General features: G+C 35.2%; 1 protein-coding gene across 1 annotated transcript in view; it reads left to right on the top strand.

Annotated features, from left to right (window-relative positions):
- Positions 1–25,305, top strand: part of LOC123667694 — a 76,079-nt gene that overhangs the window by 43,230 nt on the left and 7,544 nt on the right. Inside the window, exon 2 of the mRNA XM_045601535.1 lies at positions 24,308–24,441. Within this exon, the coding sequence (XP_045457491.1) occupies positions 24,308–24,441 (134 nt within the window). The remainder of the gene's footprint in view (positions 1–24,307; positions 24,442–25,305) is intronic.

The raw sequence follows: 25,305 nt of genomic DNA, 5'->3' as shown, positions 1-25,305 counted from the left end.
ATATGAAGCAGCCCAACTGGGATAGTACCTCGACCTTTCAGAAGATCACAGCTAAATAATACTACTGTCAAGCAGTATTGTGGGCTTGTTGGTGAGTAAGGTGATCAGAGTACCTGGGGTGATTGGGGATAGGGTCGGCAACGCGCTTGCGATGCTACTAGTTTTGCAGACGTCTATAAGCTACGCTAATCGCTTACTATCACTTGAGCCGTACGCTTGTTTGCCGACCTAGTTATATAAAAAAGTCAATGTATATAAAATACGGTCTAGCTTTGAGGCCAATACAGGCTTACATATTAAAGTTCAGTTCATGTGTTTCAAAAGTTTTCAAAAGCGAATTGCAAAATTACACGAACGTTGTAACATTTCATATACTAATTTATACAAAGGTCACGTATAATGAAGTGCTAATGTTAATATCATAACACACTAAATGCTACTTTGTAATAAGTAAACCCAAACGCCTAGGCAAACTGGAAGTGACTTGTTATATTTATTATTTATTTTATTTTTTATAACGCTCGGGCGACAAAAAAGCGTACGGTCCACGTGATGGTAAGCGGTTATCGTAGCCTGCAACACCAGAAGGATTGCAAGCGCATAGCTAACCCTATGCCCGATCCTCCCAAGGAACTCTGTCCACCTTACTTACCATAGAAACAAACACACACATACCAGAAGATTCCAATGGTCAGTATCAAATGTGTCCATACGCTACAGTATACGCTTACCATCAGACGGACCAATGTTTGCTTGCCACAATAGTAATATATAAAATAAAAGTAAGTGTCAGCTCCAACGCACGACTGGAGTTTACTCCTTCAGATCTACTGTCTAAATAGGCACAAAAAGGCTTACTAGTCTAAGAAAAATCAATACCGTATCAAATGGTAAATAAACGAATCAAATAACTCCATCTCTCATAGTGTTCCGATAGATGGCGTTAACAAAAACGTAACTAGGTCATTCGTTCAGTTGATTTTTCTCCTCATATTTTTTCATACCGGCTGCCTTATATCGAAATCGATTTTTAAGGAGTAAAGTCGAGAAACTATGTTAGATTATGACAATCAAACAACATTTACTTTAATACCTGTTGGTCTGTTTAAAGCATTATTTATCAACCAACAACACTTGAGTTTACTTTTAAGATTACTTGCAAATATACAAAAGAAGGATATACAAAGAAAGGAAACAGCTATGTGTTAAAAAGTTTATACGCTACGTAATTCACTCATTCGAATTAATGTATTATTAGTACCACTATACCAAGAATGATTTCGCCAATCTCAAGTAAAAATATGTTTTATTCTAGCCAAGTCTTTCTAACTGAGTCGTACTATTACAAAAGAGCAAAAGTCGTAGGAGCGTTGAGACGTTTTGAAACTCATTAAATTACTTTATTTAACCGTGAATAATTCTTGTCCTGTCACTGTCAAATGGAAGGTCGAAAATGAAGATTAGGCTTTTGATTGTGAGTGTTTTGTAAAAATAAATATACTTAACATACACACAATATGGCGCGTTAGCCCAGCATTGGCAGTGTTTTTGGCTCGCAAGTTCGATCCGCGCTCATAGTAAAAATCTGTACATACTACATAGGTGTTGGCCGTGTTCTAGGTGGTTTTGCTTATGTATAGTCTGTGATTCATAGACTTATAGCACACTATATTTCAATGGAGATAACTCCTAGGGAAACCATAATAAGCACCAGCTTTCGATTAAAGAAGGAATTATCAAAATCGGTACAAACAGTAAAAAGTTATGAGGTAACACACATGAAAAATACATTCGAATTGAGAAGCTACCTTTTATTGAAGTCGGTTAAAAAATATACTACTCACGGACGCCTGAATCCAAATATTAATTGTATTTTTAAACTCAACGCTCTGGACCAATTTTTCAGCCCTTTATGGCATATAAGGGAAGATATTTAAGGGGAAAAGGCAAAAATAACGTATACATCGAGGAATGTGACATTTTAGAAAAAAATCGATTATTTTTTTCACATTCCCAATACATACACTCGATTTACACTGCCGCCCCTCACGCTCAGCTTTCACCGCCCCTCGCAGAAGCCGCCCCGGCCATAGCCCTTTTGGCCCTAGGGTAAATACGCCCATAGTATTAAGTTAGCTTAGTTACGCCATAATATAATAGGATATGTTTTATTTAAATAATTACCGTCTAATATAACATAAGCACATCCTTTAACTGAGGTAGGGCACCGCATGAAATATCCTCAAAATAAGGAGCAGCCCGACTGGGGTAGTACCTCGACCTTACAGAAGATCACAGCTAAATAATACTGCTTTCAAGCAGTATTGTGTTCCTGTGGTGAGTAAGGTGACCAGAGCTCCTGGATGGGTTGGGGGTAGGGTCCGCAACGCGTTTGCGATACTTGTAGTGTTGCAGGCGTCTATAAGCTTCGGTAATCGCTTACCCTCAAGTGTGCCGTACGCTTGCCGACCAAGTTGTATAAAAAACCAACCAATTCATTACCAAGCGAAACGAGTCGCATTACAAAACCTTCGCCAATAATTCACGTATTCAGGTCGTTATGTTTCAAAATCGTTTTTGTCACTTGAAAGTCGGTAGACGCACGCCGTTCACTAGCTACATAATGGCGTCTACGTTTATAGTATTCAGGTTATTTTTCTACTAATATTATAAATTTTTATATAGATTATTATCTACCAGCTGTGCCCGCGACTACGTCCGCGTGGAATTTAACAAAAAAGTTATTGTTCAATTCGCAGAGTTATTAAATAATAGTAGCTTAAGTTACTCTTTACTGCATCAGCTATCTGCTAGTGAAAATCCCGTCATAATTGGTCCAGCCGTTTCAGAGATTAGCCGGAATAAACAAACAGACAGACAGACAAAAATTGTAAAAAGTGTTATTTTGGTATATGTACCGTGTGCATCCATATGCATTTAGTTAAAAGCGGTTATTTTAATATTACAAACAGACACTCCAATTTACTTTATTGTTTCTTTAAACGCGCTAATCTCTGGACTGGTTCGAATTGAAAAAATATTTTTACGTTAGATAGCACATTTACCGAGGTATGTTATAAGATATGTTTTATTCATATTAATGTGCGCCAAACCGCGGGACACAGCTAGTATAATATGTATTAGTATCTGCCATTTTTGTCAATAACTAGCTGATCCTGCGATCTTTGTACCACCACATTTTATATATATATATATAATCTATAATGTAACTTTTAATTCTGAACAACTCGTGGCTAACTAATGAAAAGTAAAAATTGTAGAATTCTTGGGAGGAAAATCGCTGCTCCTTATACAGGTAGCTCAGCTACCTAGCTAGGAGAAGTAGAGATCATACTTAGTAATTACTTTCAAATTACACCTAGAAACTAATTGTTCCTTTTTTGTTACTTGTTACTTGAATATGTTGTATAAATACGGAAATAAATAAAAAAAATATTTTTCGAAAATTAATACCACCATTTTTTATTTTTATTTTTATTGTTAACAATATAAAGAACACAACAAAAAAGAAATTACCCGATTTGGTGCAGAAATTAGGAATTTATGCGCGTAGTGTTCGTCAATTAATCTTTAACTGACTTCAAATGAAGGCGCAGATTCTCAATTTAACTGTATATATTGTGTTTTATTGCACACCTTTTTAATAGGTGAACCGATTTTGATGATTCTCACTTAAATCGAAAGCTAGTGCTTGTCATGTGTCGTTTTGATCGAGATCTGACCCTTTCAGAGTTGTCCCTAATAAATTAATTACTAGTCGATATAAATTTGCTAAAAGTGTTGACTCTCAGATAGATAATAAAGCAACATATTTTTTTTTACAAAATTTATAAAGTTGAGTAATAAAGTAAATAAATATAATATTGCAAAATCAATTCTCATATATAACAGTTTAGTTTTTCGTAACTCTTACACTCTTTCAGGTTAATCTAAATATTAAATACAAGCCGACTGGAGCCCACTTCGTTGGGCGTTAATTATTTTTATCTTCCAAATATATTCGTAAAGTTTTCATCTCGTATTTCTCCGACTTGATTTCCATATACTATTATATTGCACTGAATTTTTTGTTCAATAACAATAAAATATAGCCTATATTACTCCTGAATAGTGCAGCTTTCTGTCAGTGAAAGAATTTCTGATCGGATCAGTATTTGCGAAGATTACCCACTACAAACAGACAAAGTTAGAAACTTCACCTCTTTATAATATTAGTATATATATAGATATACACAGCGACTGACGAATTGTTGTTGTTGTACATAGAAATTATATTAACATAACTTATAATGTTTTCATTTGTTATGTAATTTCGTCTAGGCCTACAAATATTCTATCGTCGAATGTTTATTTAGGGTGTTGATTTTTTCAATATACTATGAAGTGATATAATGTTTATAGTAATTGTTGACGAAAAATAATTATAGGTAATTTGAAATGTATTTGAATCGGAAGAATTATTATACTAAAGAGTGACATAGACTATATTATATTTTCAAAAAAACTAAGGAAAAATAAATATTTTGACGATTGTTAAATACCCGCGCTGAACCAGGCGCGATTCTAGTATTATATAGAAAAACCGAGATTGCTTTAGACCACACGACTGAAGTAAAACTTACAAAACGTAACTCTCTCTCTTTCTATCTTCACTAACTTATATCTCCCTCTCTTGTTCCGTTCGCCTCGCTCGATAACACTTTTCGTAACGCCCTCGTCACGCATTCACCAGCTTACTCCCCAAGTCAAGCGTGCGTAAAGAAGTTGTACTTCAACAAATGAATCTATGTGAGGCGTTGGAAAGTCCGAAGATAAGGGAATAAGCCGCTATAGAAGGGAATTTTCGACAACTTTTTTACCAGAAGCAGCTGTTGCTGATCCTTACCCCCAACCCTCTCAAGGACCTCAGGCCTTACTTACCACAAGAACACAATACTACTTGAGAACAGAATTAATTATCTGTGATCTTCTGTAAACTCACTGCATTAGCATAAAACCTTTGATCATTGATCAACATTTAATTGACATAGAAAAAAAAAACCGTCAGCGTCGGACCACGTCCTAGTTTTACTAGGCAGTCACAGGACTATCGATCTGTTGTTTGTATGACAAATCGCCTGTGGTATTAATATAATTATAAAGCATGTTTAACAAAAGGCATGGACATTTTGAGCCCGTGGGTGTAAATTTTTAAATATAAAAAAAAAAAACAAAAAAGTATTTTATACTTCAATTTCAATATTCAAACCTCAATTTATGTGTTGATTTTAAACTTCAATTATTTCAATCAATTATAATTTCATTCATTTAATAGAATATTTCAACTTAGAAATAATATGTTAATCGTTCAGAGTAAACTCCAGATGCGTATTGGAGATTGAACTCATACTATTTTCTTTAATACTAAAGTAAACTTTTGTTTAAACAAAGGACAACATATCAAGTGCGTGAGCCTTGTATCGAAGACATTAAAATTCAAGTCTATAAAGGGAACACAGTGATACCGTCGACGTACTTTGCATACAATTTCGTTTTATTATCAGATGAAATTGTCTGAGTATTTGTGAAGTGCATTGTATTGCATTGCCGTAAATTCTACGAAACTGTATTTTTTATATTGACTTTATTTCGCAAAATCAGAAATTCTGAAATCACATTGAGTGGAAAGTAGAATCAACAGATGGTGACTTGTTTCTGTCTGATGGCTTATATGTGTGTTAGCAACACTATTTACCACCAGCAATTAAAGAATGGTAGTGTATTAGGTAGGTTGGGTGTATCGGTCACCAACCCGCCTGCCCAGCGTGGTGACTATGGGCTACACTCATGAGTTCACGCCATTTTTAGCGCAAACTTGTGGAGGTAAATGTCCAGCAGTAGACTACTATAGGCTTATGTGTGTGTACTGTATAAGAAGGTAACGAAACGCTTTATTTTTTTTTTTGCTTTTTGTACCTATATTGTTTCACCAACACCTATAGAAAAAAATGTGGTTTTACTGCCAACCTTACAGACAATATAAAATGGAGGACCCTTGGTTTGGAGGACCCTTGAATTTCTATGTAACCTTATCTAGAATCTGAATGTAATCGAAGCCTACGTATGACGATATTTGTTGATGAACGAACAAATCTATTTTATTGAAAACCATCTAATTCTAAAAACAAAAAAACTTAATACTACTATTTATAGATAAACATAAAAAAGAAACCAATACCCCTTTCCCCCCCCCCCACAACATAACCCTGGATTTCCTCTTACAATCATTATCAAAGTAGTTGAAGAAGCCACTTACTCGTGTTGCTGACCTTTCAAGGTCATGTAGGCTAGACTATGAGGTCACTGGGTCTGGCCAAATATGACGGCAATAAGCCCTGAGCCAAACATAGATTGTCGTAAACTGAATAGTTTATATCTGGGTTATGTTTATATGTCTATCTTCGTTATAAAATTGTAATTTTGTGGTTTTTTATATAAATAATTTAAGTTTTGTTAAAATTAAGTTTTGGCAGATAATCGTACATTTGCTAACTCATAAGCATTAATCCAAATTTAACAATTTTTTCTCCTTTAAATTAGCTATAAAAACATTTTTTTCACTTTTTTTCACCAGAGCAATACAACTGCGCTCTACAACAGTTAATTTAAAAAGTTTTTGAATTGCCATCATTCAATAATTAATTTAATAATATACCATCACTTCAAATATCCCACTTCTGTTTTTTTTTCTTTCCTTTTGCGTGAAAGAGCTTGGTGCTTAATCGCACGCTCTACTGGACAGAGATACAAACATCAGAAATTTTCTTTTCAATCGTGCATATTTAAAAACAGGCTTTTCATCACCGAGCCAGGTCTTAAAGACAAATTTTCCATTCAAGACACACTGACATACTCACAAGAAAAACATTTATATGTATACTAGAAATAATATTGTTTAAGTGTTTGTCATCGCACATTGGTGCAACAGAACTCATCAATTACTCTAATACAACTGATGAAGGCTGGCTAAAATTCCTACACCTCTCTTCATCCCTTTCCCCACACATGTATAATCACACACACCTCTGACCTACTTAAGATATGACAGAGAAATATTCCAAGACAGCAGATTCGCATCGCAAAGTCGTTTCTGTGTTATATAATACGAATGGAAACTTACCAAAACATTACGAACAGACCACATTCTACACATTTCAAAATATACATATCACGTTTATTTTTCAATCAGTCAAGTCAATCAATAAAATCAAAGACATTTTTAGGTGGGTCTTTTAAAGCACGTTCCAATCAAATTACATATTTTTTCAAATTTTACTTTTTTTATGTCACTAGGTCGGCAAACAAGCGTACGGCTCACCTGATGGTAAGCGATTACCGTAGCTTATAGACGCCTGCAACACCAGAAGTATCGCAAGTGCGTTGCCGACCCAATCCCCAATCCCTCCAGGAGCTCTGGTCACCTTACTCACCAACAGGAACACAATACTGCTTGAAAACAGTATTATTTTGCTGTGATCTTCTGTAAGGTCGAGGTACTACCCCAGTCGGGCTGCTACAAATTTTGAGCAGGAAATTCCTGCTGTGCTCTACCTCAGTTGAACATTACTACTACAGTTACTACATCACACATATACATTTGAAATTATACGAGTATTAATAATAATAGTGACTAATATTATTTAAACCTTGACCTTTGATAATATAAAAACACCGATCCAGAATGTAGTTTCATCTCAAAAGATTGACTCAAAAAATTGAGACAGATAAAGTCTTTTAAATATTTTAAATACATAATTTTAAGGCTTTTAATATTACTTAAATGTACAAAATAAGCCACAATTTTTAACCCTCAAGTAACATTTCATGAGACTATCCGCGAGAGAACGAAAGTAACCGACATAGCCCACAGAATTAGCAAGTTGAAGTGGCAGTGGGCTGGTCATCTCTGTCGCAGGACCGATGGCCGTTGGAGTAGACGGGTCCTAGAGTGGAGACCGCGTCTTGGCAAACGCAGTGTGGGACGTCCTCCGGCCCGTTGGTACGACGATCTACGTAAGATTGCCGGTGTAGGCTGGATGAGGATTGCGGAGGACCGGGATGTGTGGCGCGAACTTGGGGAGGCCTATGTCCAGCAGTGGACTGCGACAGGCTGAAGTGAAGTAACATTTCATATAAATCGAAGCTTCTAAAATCAATATATAATAATGTATCACCGAAACATATAATACACATAAACATAGCTTCTGAAAGTCTGCACCGAATTGGACAGTTCCTATTTTTGTTACTAGGTAACTGGACAAAGTTTTGTACATAAGAAAATGTATGGCAGTACGAAGTAGACGATGTCTGATTCAGACAGTAGTGTCACTACGGGTATACCCTCTTTCTCCGCGTATGAGAAGGACTTATTACTAGTCACCAGATCACTGGTCTGCTAGTTTCAAATAAAATTTGAAGACCTTACCTCGACCTTACAGAAGATCACAGCTAAATAATACTGATTTCAAGCAGTGTTGTTGTCCTGTAATGAGTAAGGTGACCAGAGCTTCCGGGAGGGATTGGAGGCAAAGTCAGCAACGGGTATTTGTAGTTATGCAGGCGTCTATAAGCTACGGTAATCGCTTACCATCAGATGAGCCGTACACTTGTTTGCCCGACATGGTTGTATAAAAAAAAAGAAAAAAACAGTGCTTAAAGACGGAACTACTATCCTTTTTTTGACGTGACTCGTAAGTAGGTCCTCAATTGCATTGCTGTCACGTCGCCGCTCGGTCACGTTACATAACTGTATAATTGACGTGACGAGAAATTAACATAGTTTTCGGAAGAAGTTTACGAAGACTTCTTTGAATATCGTTTCTAACGTCACGGACTTTTTTTGAATCTATTTATAGTTTTTATCTATACTAATATTATAAAGCTGAAAAGTTTGATTGTTTGTCTAAACGTGTTAATCTCAGAAACTACTGGTCCAAATTAAAATTTTACTGAGGCTTTAGACTATTTGTTTTTCAAACAAATGCAGGTGAATCCGCTGGGCAGCGCTAGTTAGTAATAAAATGACAATGTTTTTCTTTTGACAGTGCAGAATATCTCTACCATATATGATAGATGATCATACATTTGCGGACAAACATACAGACGAAACTTCTAAAAATTATATTTTTGACTTTTGATAGCCCTACGAAGGTTCTTCATACACTCCTTTTTAGACATAAACCAGTTAGTTTAATTCAAAGTATTAACCTAAGTTTGTTTAAAAGAGTAACTGCGGAGTTTCTTGCCACTTTCCTCTACAGAATCTACATTCCGAATCGATGGTAGCTTTAAAATATAAATTAATTTAATTCGCAAAAAACAATCAAACGAACTCTTGAAATGCACTCAAATAAAGTAATTTATTATTATGATTTTGACCATCGATTGCTTTAGTGCAAACATACTAACATTTGCCTTAACCAACGTATCGTCTAAAATTAATCTCAAATTAAAATTACCCATTGTTTCTCTTACATCACCGTTCTCATATTAACTTTAATATACATGTATATTATGCTTTCTTAGTACATAATGCAGGATTACCTCCCACGTTAGTACATCTACGCATCACGATACATCAACAGTGAAAGTGTGCAGTAGACCGTGCTGGACTGTTTCCATTACTGTAACAAATACACGCTGATATTTAAAAAATATATATGTAGTTATACATCGGCTGTTACCTATAACACAAGCATTAAGTTGCTTACCATAGGAACCGACGTTTCGACGTTCAGATATTTATTTATTAAATTACAATCGCTCTGCTGTGTGGCTACGGTAGTAAGGAATATAGCTACCCCCTCTCTTCCCGTGGGTGTCGTAAGAGGCGACTAAGGGATAACAAGGTTCCACTACTACCTTTGAACTTAAGAAGCCGACCGATGGCGGGATAACCATCTAACCGCTGGCTTTGAAACACACAGGCCGAAGACGGGCAGCAGCGTCTTAGGTGCGACAAAGCCAGCCCTGCGGTCACCAACCCGCCTGCTCGGCGTGGTGACTATGGGCAACACACATGAGTTCACGCATTTTTGGCGCGAACTTGTGGAGGCCTATGTCCATAAGTGGACTGCAATAGGCTGGAATGATGGTGTAGTGGTGCATGCGACGTGTAGGCATAAACACCGCCGATTTTCAAGCTCTATTCTATTATTCTATTCCATTCTAGGGATTATAGGGATATATTATAGGGATAGGGATATTTGTACGAATATTGCTTTCCGGTTTGGATGGTTATCCTACTGGGTATCCACATGACAAACATTTGTATTGGCCATACGGGTGTTTGCCGTGGTCTGGGTGTTTGTGCAGTTCTAGTGGGTCTCCCCGTCGTGCCTCGGTGAGCACGTTAAGCTGTCGGTCCCGGTCGTTATCGTAGACACTTGATAGCGATCGTTACTCATAGTAGGGAATACATATATAGGCTAATACGTAGAAGAGCTGCGTGGTGGATTAAGCTCCAACTGTTTTCCTGGACAGAGAAATATCCCTATGCCCAGCAGTTGGATTTAACAGACAAACCCTTCTAACTTTAACAGTATTCACAAATACGCGTCAATGGAAACGAACCCGCTACCTCGCGGACGACCTCGGCTTCGAACAAAATAACGAAATGCAGTTTAAAATGTGACGTAATTCTAAATAATGGCTTACAATAACATCGTGTGTTATATCATTTTAATTATTAGTAAATGGTTGGAGCAAAATTCGAAAGTTAGGTTTATAATATCACGGCCTTGAAATGCGTTTTATTATTCAGTATTAATTACTAGCTTGATATTATAAAGCCTATGGTACTTCGGAACATGAAAGCGGTTTTCCGTTTATACTAAAACCATATTTTTCTGTTATTCATTTTCTTTATAGAATACAAAAAAAAATTATGAAAACTTATCATTACATAGTATAAAACAAAGTCGCGTCCCACTGTCTGTATGCTTAGATCTTTTAAACTACGCAACGGATTTTGATACGGTTTTCTTTAGTGAATAGAGTAATTTCAGAGGAAGGTTTGTATCTATAAAACATGCATAATAGAGGAAGACTGATAGTTTTTGCAACCGTACGAAGCGAGCGGGGCGCTAGTTTTCAAATAATTCCTTCTAAGATTTTGATTCGTCTTGGGTTAGGTCAATTACAAAAAAATAATCATAAGCCCGGTAAATTTTATGAAGTAACACATATAATATAATTGTATTTACTCAAAAACGAAAAAAAAACGACTTCAATTACATGAACAAGTAATACAGCATAAGTAGACGAAAAAAATAATCGTGTAAATACGCGTTATTAAATATTATTCAAAAATTGGTGACCAGATCTCAATCAAATTAAGGAAATACAAGACAAACTTTCGAATAAAATAAGAATCATCAAAATCTGTATACTCAGTAAAAAGTTATGCGGTATAACACAACGTAGGTCGACGAAAAAATAGTCAAGTAATTACGCATTATTAGATATAACTCGAAATGTACTTCTTAGATCTCAATTAAATTTAAATGGGACACTATGATACACACCACCTTTCGATTAAAACAAAAACATCAAACTCGTCCACCCAGTCTAAAGTTCTGAGTTCTCATACATAAAAAAAAATACAATCGTATTGACAACCTCCTCTATTTTAGGAAGTCGGTTCTTTTTTAAATCACTTACACTTTATAAAATCACATCATCATCATCACTTCAGCCTATGGCAGTCCACTGCTGGACATAGGCCTCCCCAAGTTCGCGCCAGACATCCCGGTTTTCCGCAATCCTCATCCAGCCTACACCAGCAATCTTACGTAGATCGTCGGTCCAACGGGTCGGAGGGCGTCCAACACAGCGTTTGCCAAGACGCGGTCTCCACTCTAGGACCCGTCTGCTCTAACGGCCATCGGTCCTGCGACACAGATGACCAGCCCACTGCCACTACAACTTGATAATTCTGTGGGCTATGTGGTACTTTCGTTCTCTCGCTTATAAAATACATAAGGTTTAAAAAAGCCTTATAAAAAACATACAATTTATTGACAGTTATAATAATTTCATACAAGAAAATAAAGAAATACATTTAATACTGAGCGAATGTATGTTTTTGTGTTCCGTACTGTACACGGATTAGACGCGGACTTAGAATCGATTTAACGTCGCTTTCGTTTCGTTTCATTGTAAAAGTGTATCAAATCTATGTCATCATTTGATAAATAATCACAATTTTGTAATGTAGTTTCACAAATAATTCATAATTAGGCGCCGCAAATTTAAAGACTGCCATTAGGATTAGTAAATCCTGATCCTGTGCTAGGTTTTTTTTTATATATAACTAGGTCGGCAAACAAGCGTATGATTTACCTGATGGTAAGCGATTACCGTAGCTTATAGACGTCTACAACACCAACAACACAAGCGCGTTGCCAACGCTACCTCCAATCCTCCCCGGGGACTCTGGTTACCTTACTCATCACAAGATTACATGCTTGAAAGCAGTATTATTTAGCTGCGGTCTTCTGTAAGGTCGAGGTACTTCCCCAGTCGGGCTGCTCCAGATTTTGAGCAGGATATTTCCTGTGTGCCTGTGTGTAGTTAGAGCGTACATTCATTTACCTTCTCAGCGGGAATCTATATTACGAGTCGATGGTAGCTTTTAATTATAATCAATCAATTAAAACTAATGTTATTGTATGGTACAGTCTATGGTTGAGTGAGAGTCGACATGTGAGGGAAGGTTATGAGGGAAACCAAACCCAATGAAAGTCGATCAAACACTAAATTTATTAAGATTATTTTGAGTATATATAGCAGAAGTACAGTCATTTGACGTCATTCGTAGCAAACAAATATCAATTTCATTAGAAATCTGCATAAGAAAAATAACAATTTCGTAATAAATCAGCTAAATTAAAGAGGTTACTAATTAGCAAAACAATCATATTGCTCGATGTGCGTTAACCCGTACAGTTATATTAATTTGTAAAATGACGATTTAAAAGGAATTTTGAAATCTACTGGAATAAAGTAAAAATTGATATTTATAAAAGTGAACTGTGTATACAAACATACATACAAAAATACATATTCATTTCATTGCTTCAATTAATATTGTAACCAGGAAACAGTATATGTATTGTAAATAGGGTTGTCGGTTACAAGTTTATATAATATTAATTTAATTAAAAAAATAATTATTTATTTTTCTAATAAATAATTCGTTATTTAAAGGCGAATTATATTTAATGTAAATAATGCAAAGTAATTGAAAATATACGTTGCATTGTACGCACGTGAATAAGTTCCGAATGACTGCATCGAATTGGATAATCCTTTTTTTTGTTTATAACCCCCAACGCAAAAAGAGGGGTGTTATAAGTTTGACGTATCTGTCTGTCTATCTGTCTGTGGCTCCGTAGCTCACGAAAGGATGAAGCCGATTTCAATTTAGTATTTTTTTTGTATGAAAGGTGAGTTACGGGCGAGTGTTTTTAGATATGTTTGATGAAAAAAAATTGTACATTACTAAAAACTATTAAAAATTGATATATTTAAGAAAAATATATAATTTATATATACAATTACCAGAAAAATACCTATTAGTACAAGATTTTGTATTGATGCACTTACGGGAATATTGGGATTAAAAATATGTGTAGACGAGCCCGCTGTTAACCTATAACACAAGCATTAAGTTGCTTACATTAGGAACAGACGACCGTGTGTGTATGTTATAAGAAATTTATTTATTATAGTAGTAGCAGCCCTATTTAATCTTAAAGAACATTCCAGATGCCTTACATCTGATCGTGGGTTGACGACCTTGTTCTTGTCCTTTGAGTACTTTTACTATCGGCCACATAATTACCATAATGATAATACTGGCTATCCTTCCCGGTTTCACTTTGTAATTTATACCTGATGGTTCAATGGTTAAGACACTAGAATTGGTAAAAAACGGTCGTGCGTTCAAATCTTGGTTAGCATTTCTTTCTTAGTTTTTCGTTGTTAAACTTTAATTTTTTTTCTAGTATATATGTTTTTGATGATGAGTAGTTGTACAGTTCAAACTATAGTAGTAAATAAATATTAAACGGATATCATAACCCTTGTAACATATAACTCATGTCTGCATAGATTGATACTAGGAATACTGGCAGTATAACTGAGCCAGGGCACACCAGGAAATATCCTGCTCAAAATCTGGAGCAGCCCAACTAGGATCGACCTCGACCTTACAGAAGATCACAGCTAAATAATAATGCTTTCAAGCTGTGCCGTGCTCCTGTGGCGAGTAAGGTGACCAGAGCTCCTGGAGGGATTGGAAGTAAGGTCGGCAACGCGCTTGTGATTCTTCTGGTATTACAATCGTCTATAGGCTACGGTAATCGCTTACCATCAGGTGAGCCGTATGCTTGTTTGCCGACCTAGTTTGATATTTAATAATTTTTATATTTAAAAATGCATTTTAATTCTTTGGATAAAAATGCATTGCCGAGATAAACCTAGATGGGTTCGTCTAAAAATGCCCCAGTCCTCCTGTCACCAAAACCTGTTATGGATTCAGGCCGGATCTTTAAACAGATTAAAATATTAAAGAAAATACAATCATCTCATCTTCGTGTCTCAGCATGCTGGAAACGTGATAGGTTTCGGGGTTACCTTCAGATATATGGTTTAAATGTCAAATTTATATTAGAAGGGATTATTCTTAAATGTATAATTATAAGTGTAGAATTACAGATATTACAAAAATGTTTAATAGTTACAACAATTTACTATCCGGTACTTGTCTACAAGATTTGTTGCTTGCTTCAAGGCTTTTGAGTTCAAACGGAACCCCTCATTACAGTCAAAGTGTAAGATGTTACATATATTTAATAAAATAGATTTGAGAAAAAAGTGTGTGTATACTTATGTACGCACGTAAGAAGTTATACTTCATTGGCCAGCTAACTTCACGTTGCTAACTTCTTCGTTGACTAGCTAACTTCAGGGTGTCGGTTTTTCGTGACAGTATGCGCGCGCATCGTAAAAATTTACGCTCATAATATATCCCTAACACGTCAAAAGAAGTATAGCTTCAAAAATACATCTATGTATACCGACTGTTACCTAAAGCACAATGTATAATATGTATGTGTATATATTTATGTGTAGTTATATATTTTTATGTAATACGTTCTGTATTTTTTTAGTATAGTTAATATTGTTTGTAGTATGTATATATGTATGCATGTATGTGTGGTTATTTGATTTTCTTCCTGTTTTCTTTTATTTCAATTTATACACCCTTTCCATTTTTTCACATTATCTCCTCCAAGCTGGTTATCTGGACGAGATCGCTGTTTAGCGATAAGACCGCCTGTTGTACATTTCTTTTTGTGTATTGTTTAATAAATTCTAAACTTCTTTTTATGTGTACTAAATTATTGTAATTATTATCTACATCAACTGACCGTTACCTAAAAAATATAATACAATGACTGACCTACTTTAGGAATAGACGACCACATTTGTACGAGTATGTACAAATAAAAAACGGTATGAATACTATATTGGCATTAATTCGCATTTAAGAATAAGGAATGATTACACACTGGTACCTCAGTAGGATGTGTCGCGAGCGTGTGTGGGAGTCCAGGAACAGACACAACACACACAAACATAATTTCCCAGCAACGACAATCAGTATGATCCATACAAACGTTTATCATGAGCGGTGTTTAAAGTTAAAAATGTCAAGTAACTAATTTATAACCCAATGGTAAATCCTCGACTCCGAACTATTCTACCTAACTTTTTACTTGAAGGACAAACAATTAGTATTAAAAGCGATCGTCACGCGATTATCGCGCATAATACAAGGACTAAGCGTCTATTGTTGATTGTAATCAGTTCATTGTGTCTAAAGGAACAAACAATACCGTTCAGTTCAGTGTGAACCAATGATATAAGAAATATTTCTGTGTCTTAATTCTATTGTTACAAGGTAAAGCAAGATTCCGTCTATATAGTCAATGCATGTACTTCAATGGCATACCAGCAAATATTCCGACTTTACTTAGAATCGAAATTTGAACTTTTATTTATTATTTTTTAACTGATTTCAAAAAATGAGGAGGTTACTCGATTCGAGCGTATATATTTTTGTTATGTATGGTCGAGGATAACTTCGTCTTTTATAAAGCGATTTTGATAATTCTTTTTTGAATGAAAACTGATATTTCTGGTGTAGTACCATGATAAGGAAACCAGGATCTGATGATGGAATCCTAGAGAAATCGAGGGAAACTCGAAAATCCGCATAACTTTTTATTGGGTATACCGATTTTGATAATTTTTAATTTAATCGAAAGCCGATGTTTATCATGCGGTCACATTTAAATTTCATCGAGATCTGATTACAACTTTAGGAGTAATCTTTGATAATGCGTATTTACTTGACTTATTTTTAATTGAAGTCGGTTTCTTTTCGTTTGCCTGCAAAGACAATTATTCTAGTTACTTCTCCGTTCCTATGTGTCATAGCATGATATTATAAAACAATCTACAATATTCTTCATTAAAAAGGCAATCTAAATATATATATTGTGTGATTAGTTATAAATATGCTTTAATATTATGTTGTTGAAAAAAAATTAATAATCTGTTAAGTTACTCCACTTAAGGAAATATAACTTTATCCACCTGTGGGATATTTGGATATTTACAAACCATTACAAGTATTTATACATCACAGTATCGCAATAGTGATAGGTTGGCGACCGCAGATCTAATACATGCTCATAAAAATATTTAGTACATGAGCCATAAAGATATTTATCATATGGTCTATTGATCAACGTATTATATTGACTAGCCCGTTGGCGCAGTTTGTAGTGATCCTGCTTTCTGCTCCGAGGGTTGTGGGTTCGATTCCCCACCCCGAGTCTGGGTGTAATATAAATATTTATTTATATATGTATTATTTATAAGTATGTTTATCGAAAAAAATATATGTAGCTATATACCAGTCGGCTGTTACCTATAACACAAGCAAGCATTGTTTACTTTAGGAACAGACGATCGTGTGTGTATTGTGTAGATATTTATTTATTAATTATATACTTTTACAAGCACCCAAAACATCACGATTCAGTCATACCTAGCCTAGATCCCTTTATGTAGGGGAAGGAACTTAATACACCACGCTGCTCCAATGCGGGGTGTCGGATTAACTACTATGAATAACGATCACAATTAGGTGTCTACGATAACTACCAGGCCGATAGTCTAACGTACTCTCCGAGGTACGACGAAGAGTCCCAAACACAAAACATTCTAAATATGTTTCCAAAATTTAGAATTTGATCAATTCAGCGATATTTAATTCGTTATTAACACATTTTTGTTTGTTACAGATCGAAATACAATGAAACGATCGCGGCACAGATGGCTGGGGTTCAGCTTATTTTGTAAGTTTTTTTTTGCTTAGGGCCTGTTCCACCAGTTTTGGATTAAGTTTATCCTACAAATAAGTTACGATTACACTACAACAGCAGGAGGAAAAACAGGGTGTTAGTACCTGTTTGAACTAAAATTAGAATTAATAAACTTAAGTTTTTAGATTTTTTAATATACGAATATAAATATCTCATATATACAGTGGAATTTGATGGTTAAAATGAATAATGTATAAAAAACTTTTATCCATTGGATATAATTATCCATCAAATAGCGTTATCCATAACTGGTAAAACAGGTTCTTTATTATTAACCAAAAGACTTCAATTGAACAGTACCACGGTACATAATATTTTCGTGAATGTGAAATTATAGTATTAAATTTATTTTAAATGAATACGATACAAATAGACTTTGACAGAGGGAGGTAGAAGAGGCCAGTAGGACCTGTTGCTCCTTAGTTGATAAGCTGCAACTTAAAAATTAATATAGGATTAGAAATATCTCATAAATATAGAAATTCGATGGTAACAAAGAAAATGAATCAAAAACTTTTTACTGTCAGATACTATCATCCGTCAAATAGCGTTATCAACAACTGGTGGAACAGGGCCTTAGTGTATTTTCTTGTGTAAAATATTGCAAATTCAAATTAACACAATAAAACATCCCCGGTACGGGATGTCACCTAAAGATTATCAATGTAGATACTTTGAGAGTCGTTGACTTCACCCATATAACCAAAATAAGTAAAGATATAAGCAGTATATACCTACTTATATACCTAGTTATGTAGAAAAAAATGCGGGTGTACTTAAAGCACAAAAAAAAAGTATAATTATATATATTTGACATTTATAATAGAGTTTTAAAGATAATTTATAAGACACATTTATAAAAATATTGGTGTGCTGTGTGGCTACAGCACCAAAGAATATAGCCACCCCCTCTCTTCCCGTGCGTGTCGTAAGCGGCGACTAAGGGATAACAAGGTTCCACTACCACCTTGGAACTTAAGAAACCGACCGATGGCGAGATAACCATCTAACTGCTGGTTTTGAAACACACAGGCCGAAGACGGGCAGCAGCGTCTTAGGTGCGACAAAGCCAGCCCGGTTACCAACCCGCCTGCCCAGCGTGGTGACTATGGGCAACACACGTGATTTCACGCATTTTTGGCGCGAACTTTTGGAGGCCTATGTCCAGCAGTGGACTGCAATAGGCTGGAATGATGATGATGATGATGATAAAAATATTGTCACCTATTTTTTATGTAATTAAAAATTAATGATTTATAATAAATTACTGATATTCGAGCCTTGGACTTAATGCATCTGACATTTTAATATTGAAGATTTAAAATTAACCGACTAATGATAATATTTGCATCATCTTGTATCTATTAAAGTTAGTTTAGTTTGATATATCTTGATATTAATATTTGTTTTTCTAAATGATGCACTATATACTTATCTCGATTATGTGCCGATATTGATTTTTAAGACTTTTTTGGCGCTTCAGTCATCAGCCTATAATATCCCACTACTGGGCATAAGCCTTTCCCCATGTAGGAGAAGGATCAGAGCTTAATCCACCACGCTGCTCCAATGTGGGTTGGTTGATATATTCCCTACTACGAGTAACGATCGCTATCAGGTGTACATGATAACAACCGGGACCGACGGCTTAACGTGCTCTCCGAGGCACGGTGGGGAGACCCACAAGGACTGCACAAACACCCAGACCACGGCAAACACCTGTATGGCCAATACAGATGTTTGTCATGTGCGGGGATCGAACCCGCAACCACCAACGCAATAGGTATAATCCATGGCTGTAACCGTTGCGCCAACGCGGCGTTTTTGGCGCATTTGGGAAAAATTATGAGAATAAATTTTTACGATGCACGCGCACCGTCACGAAAAAAACCGACACCCTGAAGTCAGCTAGTCAACGAAGAAGAAGTTAGCAACGTGAAGTTAGCTAGCCAATGAAGTATAACTTGCGTGCGTGTAACGTGCGTACATAATTACACATAAACTTTTTTGTTCGAGTGTGGTGAAGCGTCGCAAGCGCTACCTTACTCACCGCAGGTACACAACCTACACCCATGTTACTATGGCGGCAACAGACGTATGGTCCGCCTGGTAAGCGGTTAACGAAGCCTGTAATCCTAGGAATATCATAAGCATGTTATCGGCCTGTGTACACAATGCTTCCTCATGAGCTCTACCTTACTCACCAGAGGAACACAAATTTTCTTGAGATCAGTATGTAGCTGTGAGCTTCTGTGTGATTGAGGTAAGTCTTCCCTATTTGGGCTGTTCCAGATTTTTATCAGAGCATTTCCTGCTGTGTAAGTCTGGGTTAGACTAAGTAACTTGCTACCTTCTGGTTTTGCAGGCGTATATAGGCTACGGTAACCACATACATAGGAGGACCGTACTATTGCTTCACTTCAGCCTATGGCAGTCCACTGCTGGACATAGGCCTCCCCAAGTTTGCGCCAGATATCCCGGTCTTCCGCAATCCTCATCCAGCCTACACCGGCAATCTTACGTAGATCGTCGGCCCAACGGGCCGGGGGACGTCCCACACTGCGTTTGCCAAGACGCGGTCTCCACTCCATTACTATTGCTTACCGCCCTGGATATATAAAAAAATAATATTATCTACTTTTAACATACAAAATTAAATTATATTTAATAGTGACGGTATAATAAACTTCGTAACAAAATACAGAGATTTAATTCTATATAAAGGCATAAAATCGAAATCGTAGGAGGATTTCGTTAAAAGTTTAAAGATCAAGGCCTGACTGACATTTTGGAAAAAACTTAAACCTAGTGTTAGGTAACTTAGTATTTAAATGTATTCACACGATAAATATTAATGGGATGTAGAGTTTAACTTCAGCTTTTTTTTTTGTATTTTAGTTTTACCTGGTTCGAGAAAGTTCATTTATAATCAATAACAGAATTAATAAAAATCTATCTAATATATAAAATTCTTGTGTCGTGGTGTTAAACATTGAACTCCTCCGAAACGGCTCGACCGATTTTAATAAAATTTTGTGGGCATATCAGGTAGGTCTGAGAATCGGCCAACATCTATTTTTCATACCCCTAAGTTATAAGGGGGGGGAGGGGATTAAGCGGGTTAATAACATATATGGCAAAGAAACGTTTGCGGGGTCAGCTAGTATTTTTATATTATTTATTATCTTTATATTATTATTGGATAGCTCATTTACCGAGAAATTCTATAGGCTATTTTTTTCCCTCAAATTATCGCGTGTCAAACCACGAGTTATAACAGTAATCTATAAATTTCAAAAGTCACGTCATATCTTCGGACTGAAGGTCACCTTCGCGATATACCGCTAAAATTTTATGCAAGTTTACGTAATATATTGGACTGGACATTTGCAACGAAATCGCGACTTAAATCACGTATATAAGTTTCAGGGTTTTCTATTATTACATTATAAATCAGATCATATGAAATAAATCTTTTTGTCCGTCCTGTCTCCGTCGGTCCCGGTTGTTATCATACACACCTGATAGCGATCGTTACTCATAGTAGGGAATATATCCACCAACCCGCATTAGAGCAGCGTGGTGGATTAAGCTCTGATCCTTCTCCTACATGGGGAAAGAGGCCTATGCCCAGTAGTGGGATATTACAGGCTGAAGCGTAAATCTTTGAAAATTAATATTAATATTAATTAAATCTTTTGAAACTACTGAATGGATTTGTATTAACTTATAAAAAGTCATTCCACAAGGTAGTACCTTGGGTAACCTTTATCTTGAAACTTTCAAAAAACATAATTATAGTTGCAGTCACAGATACAGCATATTTGTACTTAGTTTAACTTCTACATAACATTTTTAGTAAGTTCTTTCACAGTTAGAAATTATTAACTATTTAGATATAAGTAACGTGGGTTATAACAGTTTACCCTACAATTTTTATTGTTAATACCATGGTCATGTAATTTTAACAAGGATTTCTTAATTAGAAACATTAAACTATTCAAAAATAACATAGGCTGTTAAATATCACACTATGACTCATAATAGCATCATTATAGTCATAAATGTCAACGCAGCAACTTCTGCCTATTTCGCAAGAATTTAATAAAAATGTTCGAACATCAAATATTCATCTTTATTGGCCAATTTCATACTAAACTAAATGAATATTCAGTTCACCTCCATGAGGGTTGTGAGTGAGAGTTAATAACCTTCAGACAGTCCATTTTTTTGTATGTCCTTATATTTGTATGTAAATGAATAATCAGAAATCGTTCAATGACATCGAAAATTCGTGTTATATTTAGTTAAAACAGGGAAAATAAATGTATCGCTATTGGATTTTATTTGAGTTTATTTTTTTCTCTAGTCTTATGTTCGATTTTACTTAATCTTTGATCCTCGACAGATATCAGTTCGTTTACTTGCCACACCCCACGGGTATCACTCGACTAACACAGAGTATCCACTACAAGAAAAGATTATATTTATTACTAGTTGCGTCCACGACTTGGTCCGCGTGGAATTTAACAAAAAAGTTATTATTCAGTTCGCAGAGTTATAAAATAAATTTATAATATAAAAGTGGCTAAAGTTACTCCTTACTATACCAACTATCTGCCAGTGAAAGTCTCGTCAAAATCGGTGCAGCCGTTTCAGAGATTAGTCGAAACAAACAGACAGACAAAAATTGTAAAAAATGTTGTTATACGTATGTACCGTGTCCATGTTTAGTAAAAAGCGATTATTTTAATATTACAAACAGATACTCCAATTTTATTTATTTGTATAGATATAGAACAAAAACGATTAGGGTTATTTAAGCTAAATTCGAGTATATCCATCAAAAGTTCTTATTAATTACAATTTACACTAAAATCGTTTTTAACTTACTTTAAAATTGAAGAGGTTTCTATGTGCCACTACATATTTTTACTACTCGTATGAGTCAAAGCTTGATGTTTTATGGCCTATAATTTTCCACGATAAAACTATGTTGCTGTTGCTGAAGCAGCGGTTTTCTTTCTCTTTCCCTTCTCTTTTTTATTATTTACTATCGTTTATACAATTTATAATACATACAATAACAAAAAAAAAAACAACAACAAGAAACCACTACCACAAGGTTTCAACTTGTTGTAGTTTATAATTATTAATTAACGGTCACAGATAATGTACGAGTTCTCTTTTTGTATTTATGTATTATTAATATTTGTATCACATCATATGAGGACCAAAGGAGGAAATTTAGATAGGGTCTATTACGTATACTATATCAGCTAGCTTTAAAACACACACAAAAGATTCAAATTAACATTTACATTTTTATTTTATTTTTTAATAATTAAAATATTTCTAGACCTCCAAATTAAGTAATTCAATCCAAATTAATAATCTAACTGAGGTAGGGCACAGCAGGAATTTCCTGCTCAAAATATGGAGCAGCCCGACTGGGGTAGTACCTCGACCTTACAGAAGATCACAGCAAAATAATACGGTTTTCAAGCAGTATTGTGTTCCTGTTGGTGAGTAAGGTGACCAGAGCACCTGGGGGGGGGGATTGGGGATTGGGTCGGCAGCGCGCTTGCGATGCTTTTGGTGTTGTAGGCGTCTATAAGCTACGGTAATCGCTTACCATCAGGTGAGCCGTACGCTTGTTTGCCGACCTAGTGACAAAAAAAAAAAAAAAAAAAAAAAATTAGTAATTAACACATTTAAACAAACAATTCAACATATTATAGTATAAATAAAACATGAAGTCACCACAAAAACTTTATAATGAAGATATTGAGACATCAATAATATATTACAAAGAGACACAAATAAATAACAAACAAAATATATTTTTACCTTCTATTCTACAAGGTCGTTCGTGCACATCTTGATGCTTGGAATTGTCAGTTTTGTTATTCCAATTATTCGTTTGTGGATTATTGATGACATTATGATGTCATTATAGTCTACTTGGCGCCATGTATAGTTAAAAAAACCTATTTTTTAAATTATTTAATAAACATCTTAGAAGATCAGCTACCAGACAAAATAATGGCCACCAAAAAAAAATAATATAAGGATACTACGAGAGTGAAAAATAAACGTTATATAAGAGATTATTAAAATTTTTATTTTTATAAAACTGAGTCGGCAAACAAGCGTACGGCTCAACTGATGGTAAGCGATTACCGTAGCTTATAGACAGACGCCTGCAACACCAGAAGCATGGCAAGCGCGTTGCCGATCCTACCCCTAATCCCCCAAGAACTCTGGTCACCTTGTTCACCACAGGAACAAAACACTGTTTCAAAGCATTGCTATTTAGCTGTGATCTTCTGTAAGGTCCAGGTACTACCCCAGTCAGGCTGCTCTAGATTTTGAGCATGACATTTTCTGCTGTACCCTACCTCAGTTGTTGCATAGTATCTACTATTGAAAAAAATTCTACTAAGTTTTTTTTTTATTATAAATATTTAATTGAATTGGACAATCCATTACAAATATAAATTATTATTTTTGCAAATGCTGTACACCATACAGGCTAATTATACTGCTAATATCATTTTTATGGCTTCACCCGCGTGGACTGTACGATTTTAACTAAACTGATTTCTCTTTTTTCTTTCCTAAGTAATGTTTAAAATGTTTTAAGTCTTTTTTGAGTTTATCTATAACAAAAAACCCAAAAAAACAAATCTTTACTAATTTAAAATGTTAATATAGAAGCAAATATAGTAATTTTTTATATACATATATATGATGGATAAGTAATTAAAAACAATGTTTCCCAGGTATAACACTGGCTGTACTATCAACGGATCTGCCCACAACAAACGCAGTCCGGGCCACATCCCTGATCAGAGCTAAGATCACCTCAACCACAGTAGGACCTGAAGAAGAACCCACAGCTCCCGACGATGAACAGGTAAATTGTTTTTTTATGTATCAACTATACACCGAAGATTCCTGGATTTTTTATGCCATAAAGATGGCAAAGTAGCTTACGATCCACCTCATGATGACCCTTTCGATGCCTTCACCTGCAAGAGAATCGCAAGAGCGCAATCCCAAATTTCGGACGAGATGTATGTCATGGGGACAAATACTAAAGCTTGAATGAAACACGAAACAAACTTACACATTTAGAAGTACATACACAAATAGATTATTTAGACTTCACGCTTGTGAGAATTTGAAAAACAGAACAATATCTTTTGGGTCAAAGTACAATAAAATAAGATTCAACCTTTACGATATTGTTAAGCCAGTATTACTCTTGATAATTTATATTGTGAAGGTAAAAGAAAATACCGGAAACGGTAACATTTATAATCGAGTAGGAAACACATTAGATTCCTCAGACTAGTCAAGGTTGATCGGTTCTTTCCGCTTGACAAACTGGATACTTGTAAATATTGTAAGTTGTATTAACTTCATTTAGTTTTTAATTTATATTCATTAGTTTTAGTATTAAAACTGCACCTATTACCGTTTTCTGTATGTTTGTCATTTAGGATGTTGATATTCTTTCTTGTCTTATTCTAATTTATAATTTACTAGCTACTGTCCGCGACTTCGTCCGCGTTAAATAGCTACTTTAAAAAAAGACCTCAATTTTGAAACATTTTTCATTTATGTTTCGCTCCTATTAATCTGAGCATGATGATATATAGTATATAGCCTTTCTCGATAAATGGGCTATCTCACGCTGAAAGAAATTTTCAAATCAGACCAGTAGTTCCTGAGATTAGCGCCTTCATACAAACAAACTCTTCAGCTTTATAATTTT

Source organism: Melitaea cinxia, chromosome 29 (assembly GCF_905220565.1).
Source record: "Melitaea cinxia chromosome 29, ilMelCinx1.1, whole genome shotgun sequence".
In the NCBI taxonomy this organism is placed as follows: domain Eukaryota; kingdom Metazoa; phylum Arthropoda; class Insecta; order Lepidoptera; family Nymphalidae; genus Melitaea; species Melitaea cinxia.
Note: the sequence above shows the minus strand (reverse complement) of the source record. Positions and strands in the feature narration are given on the sequence as shown.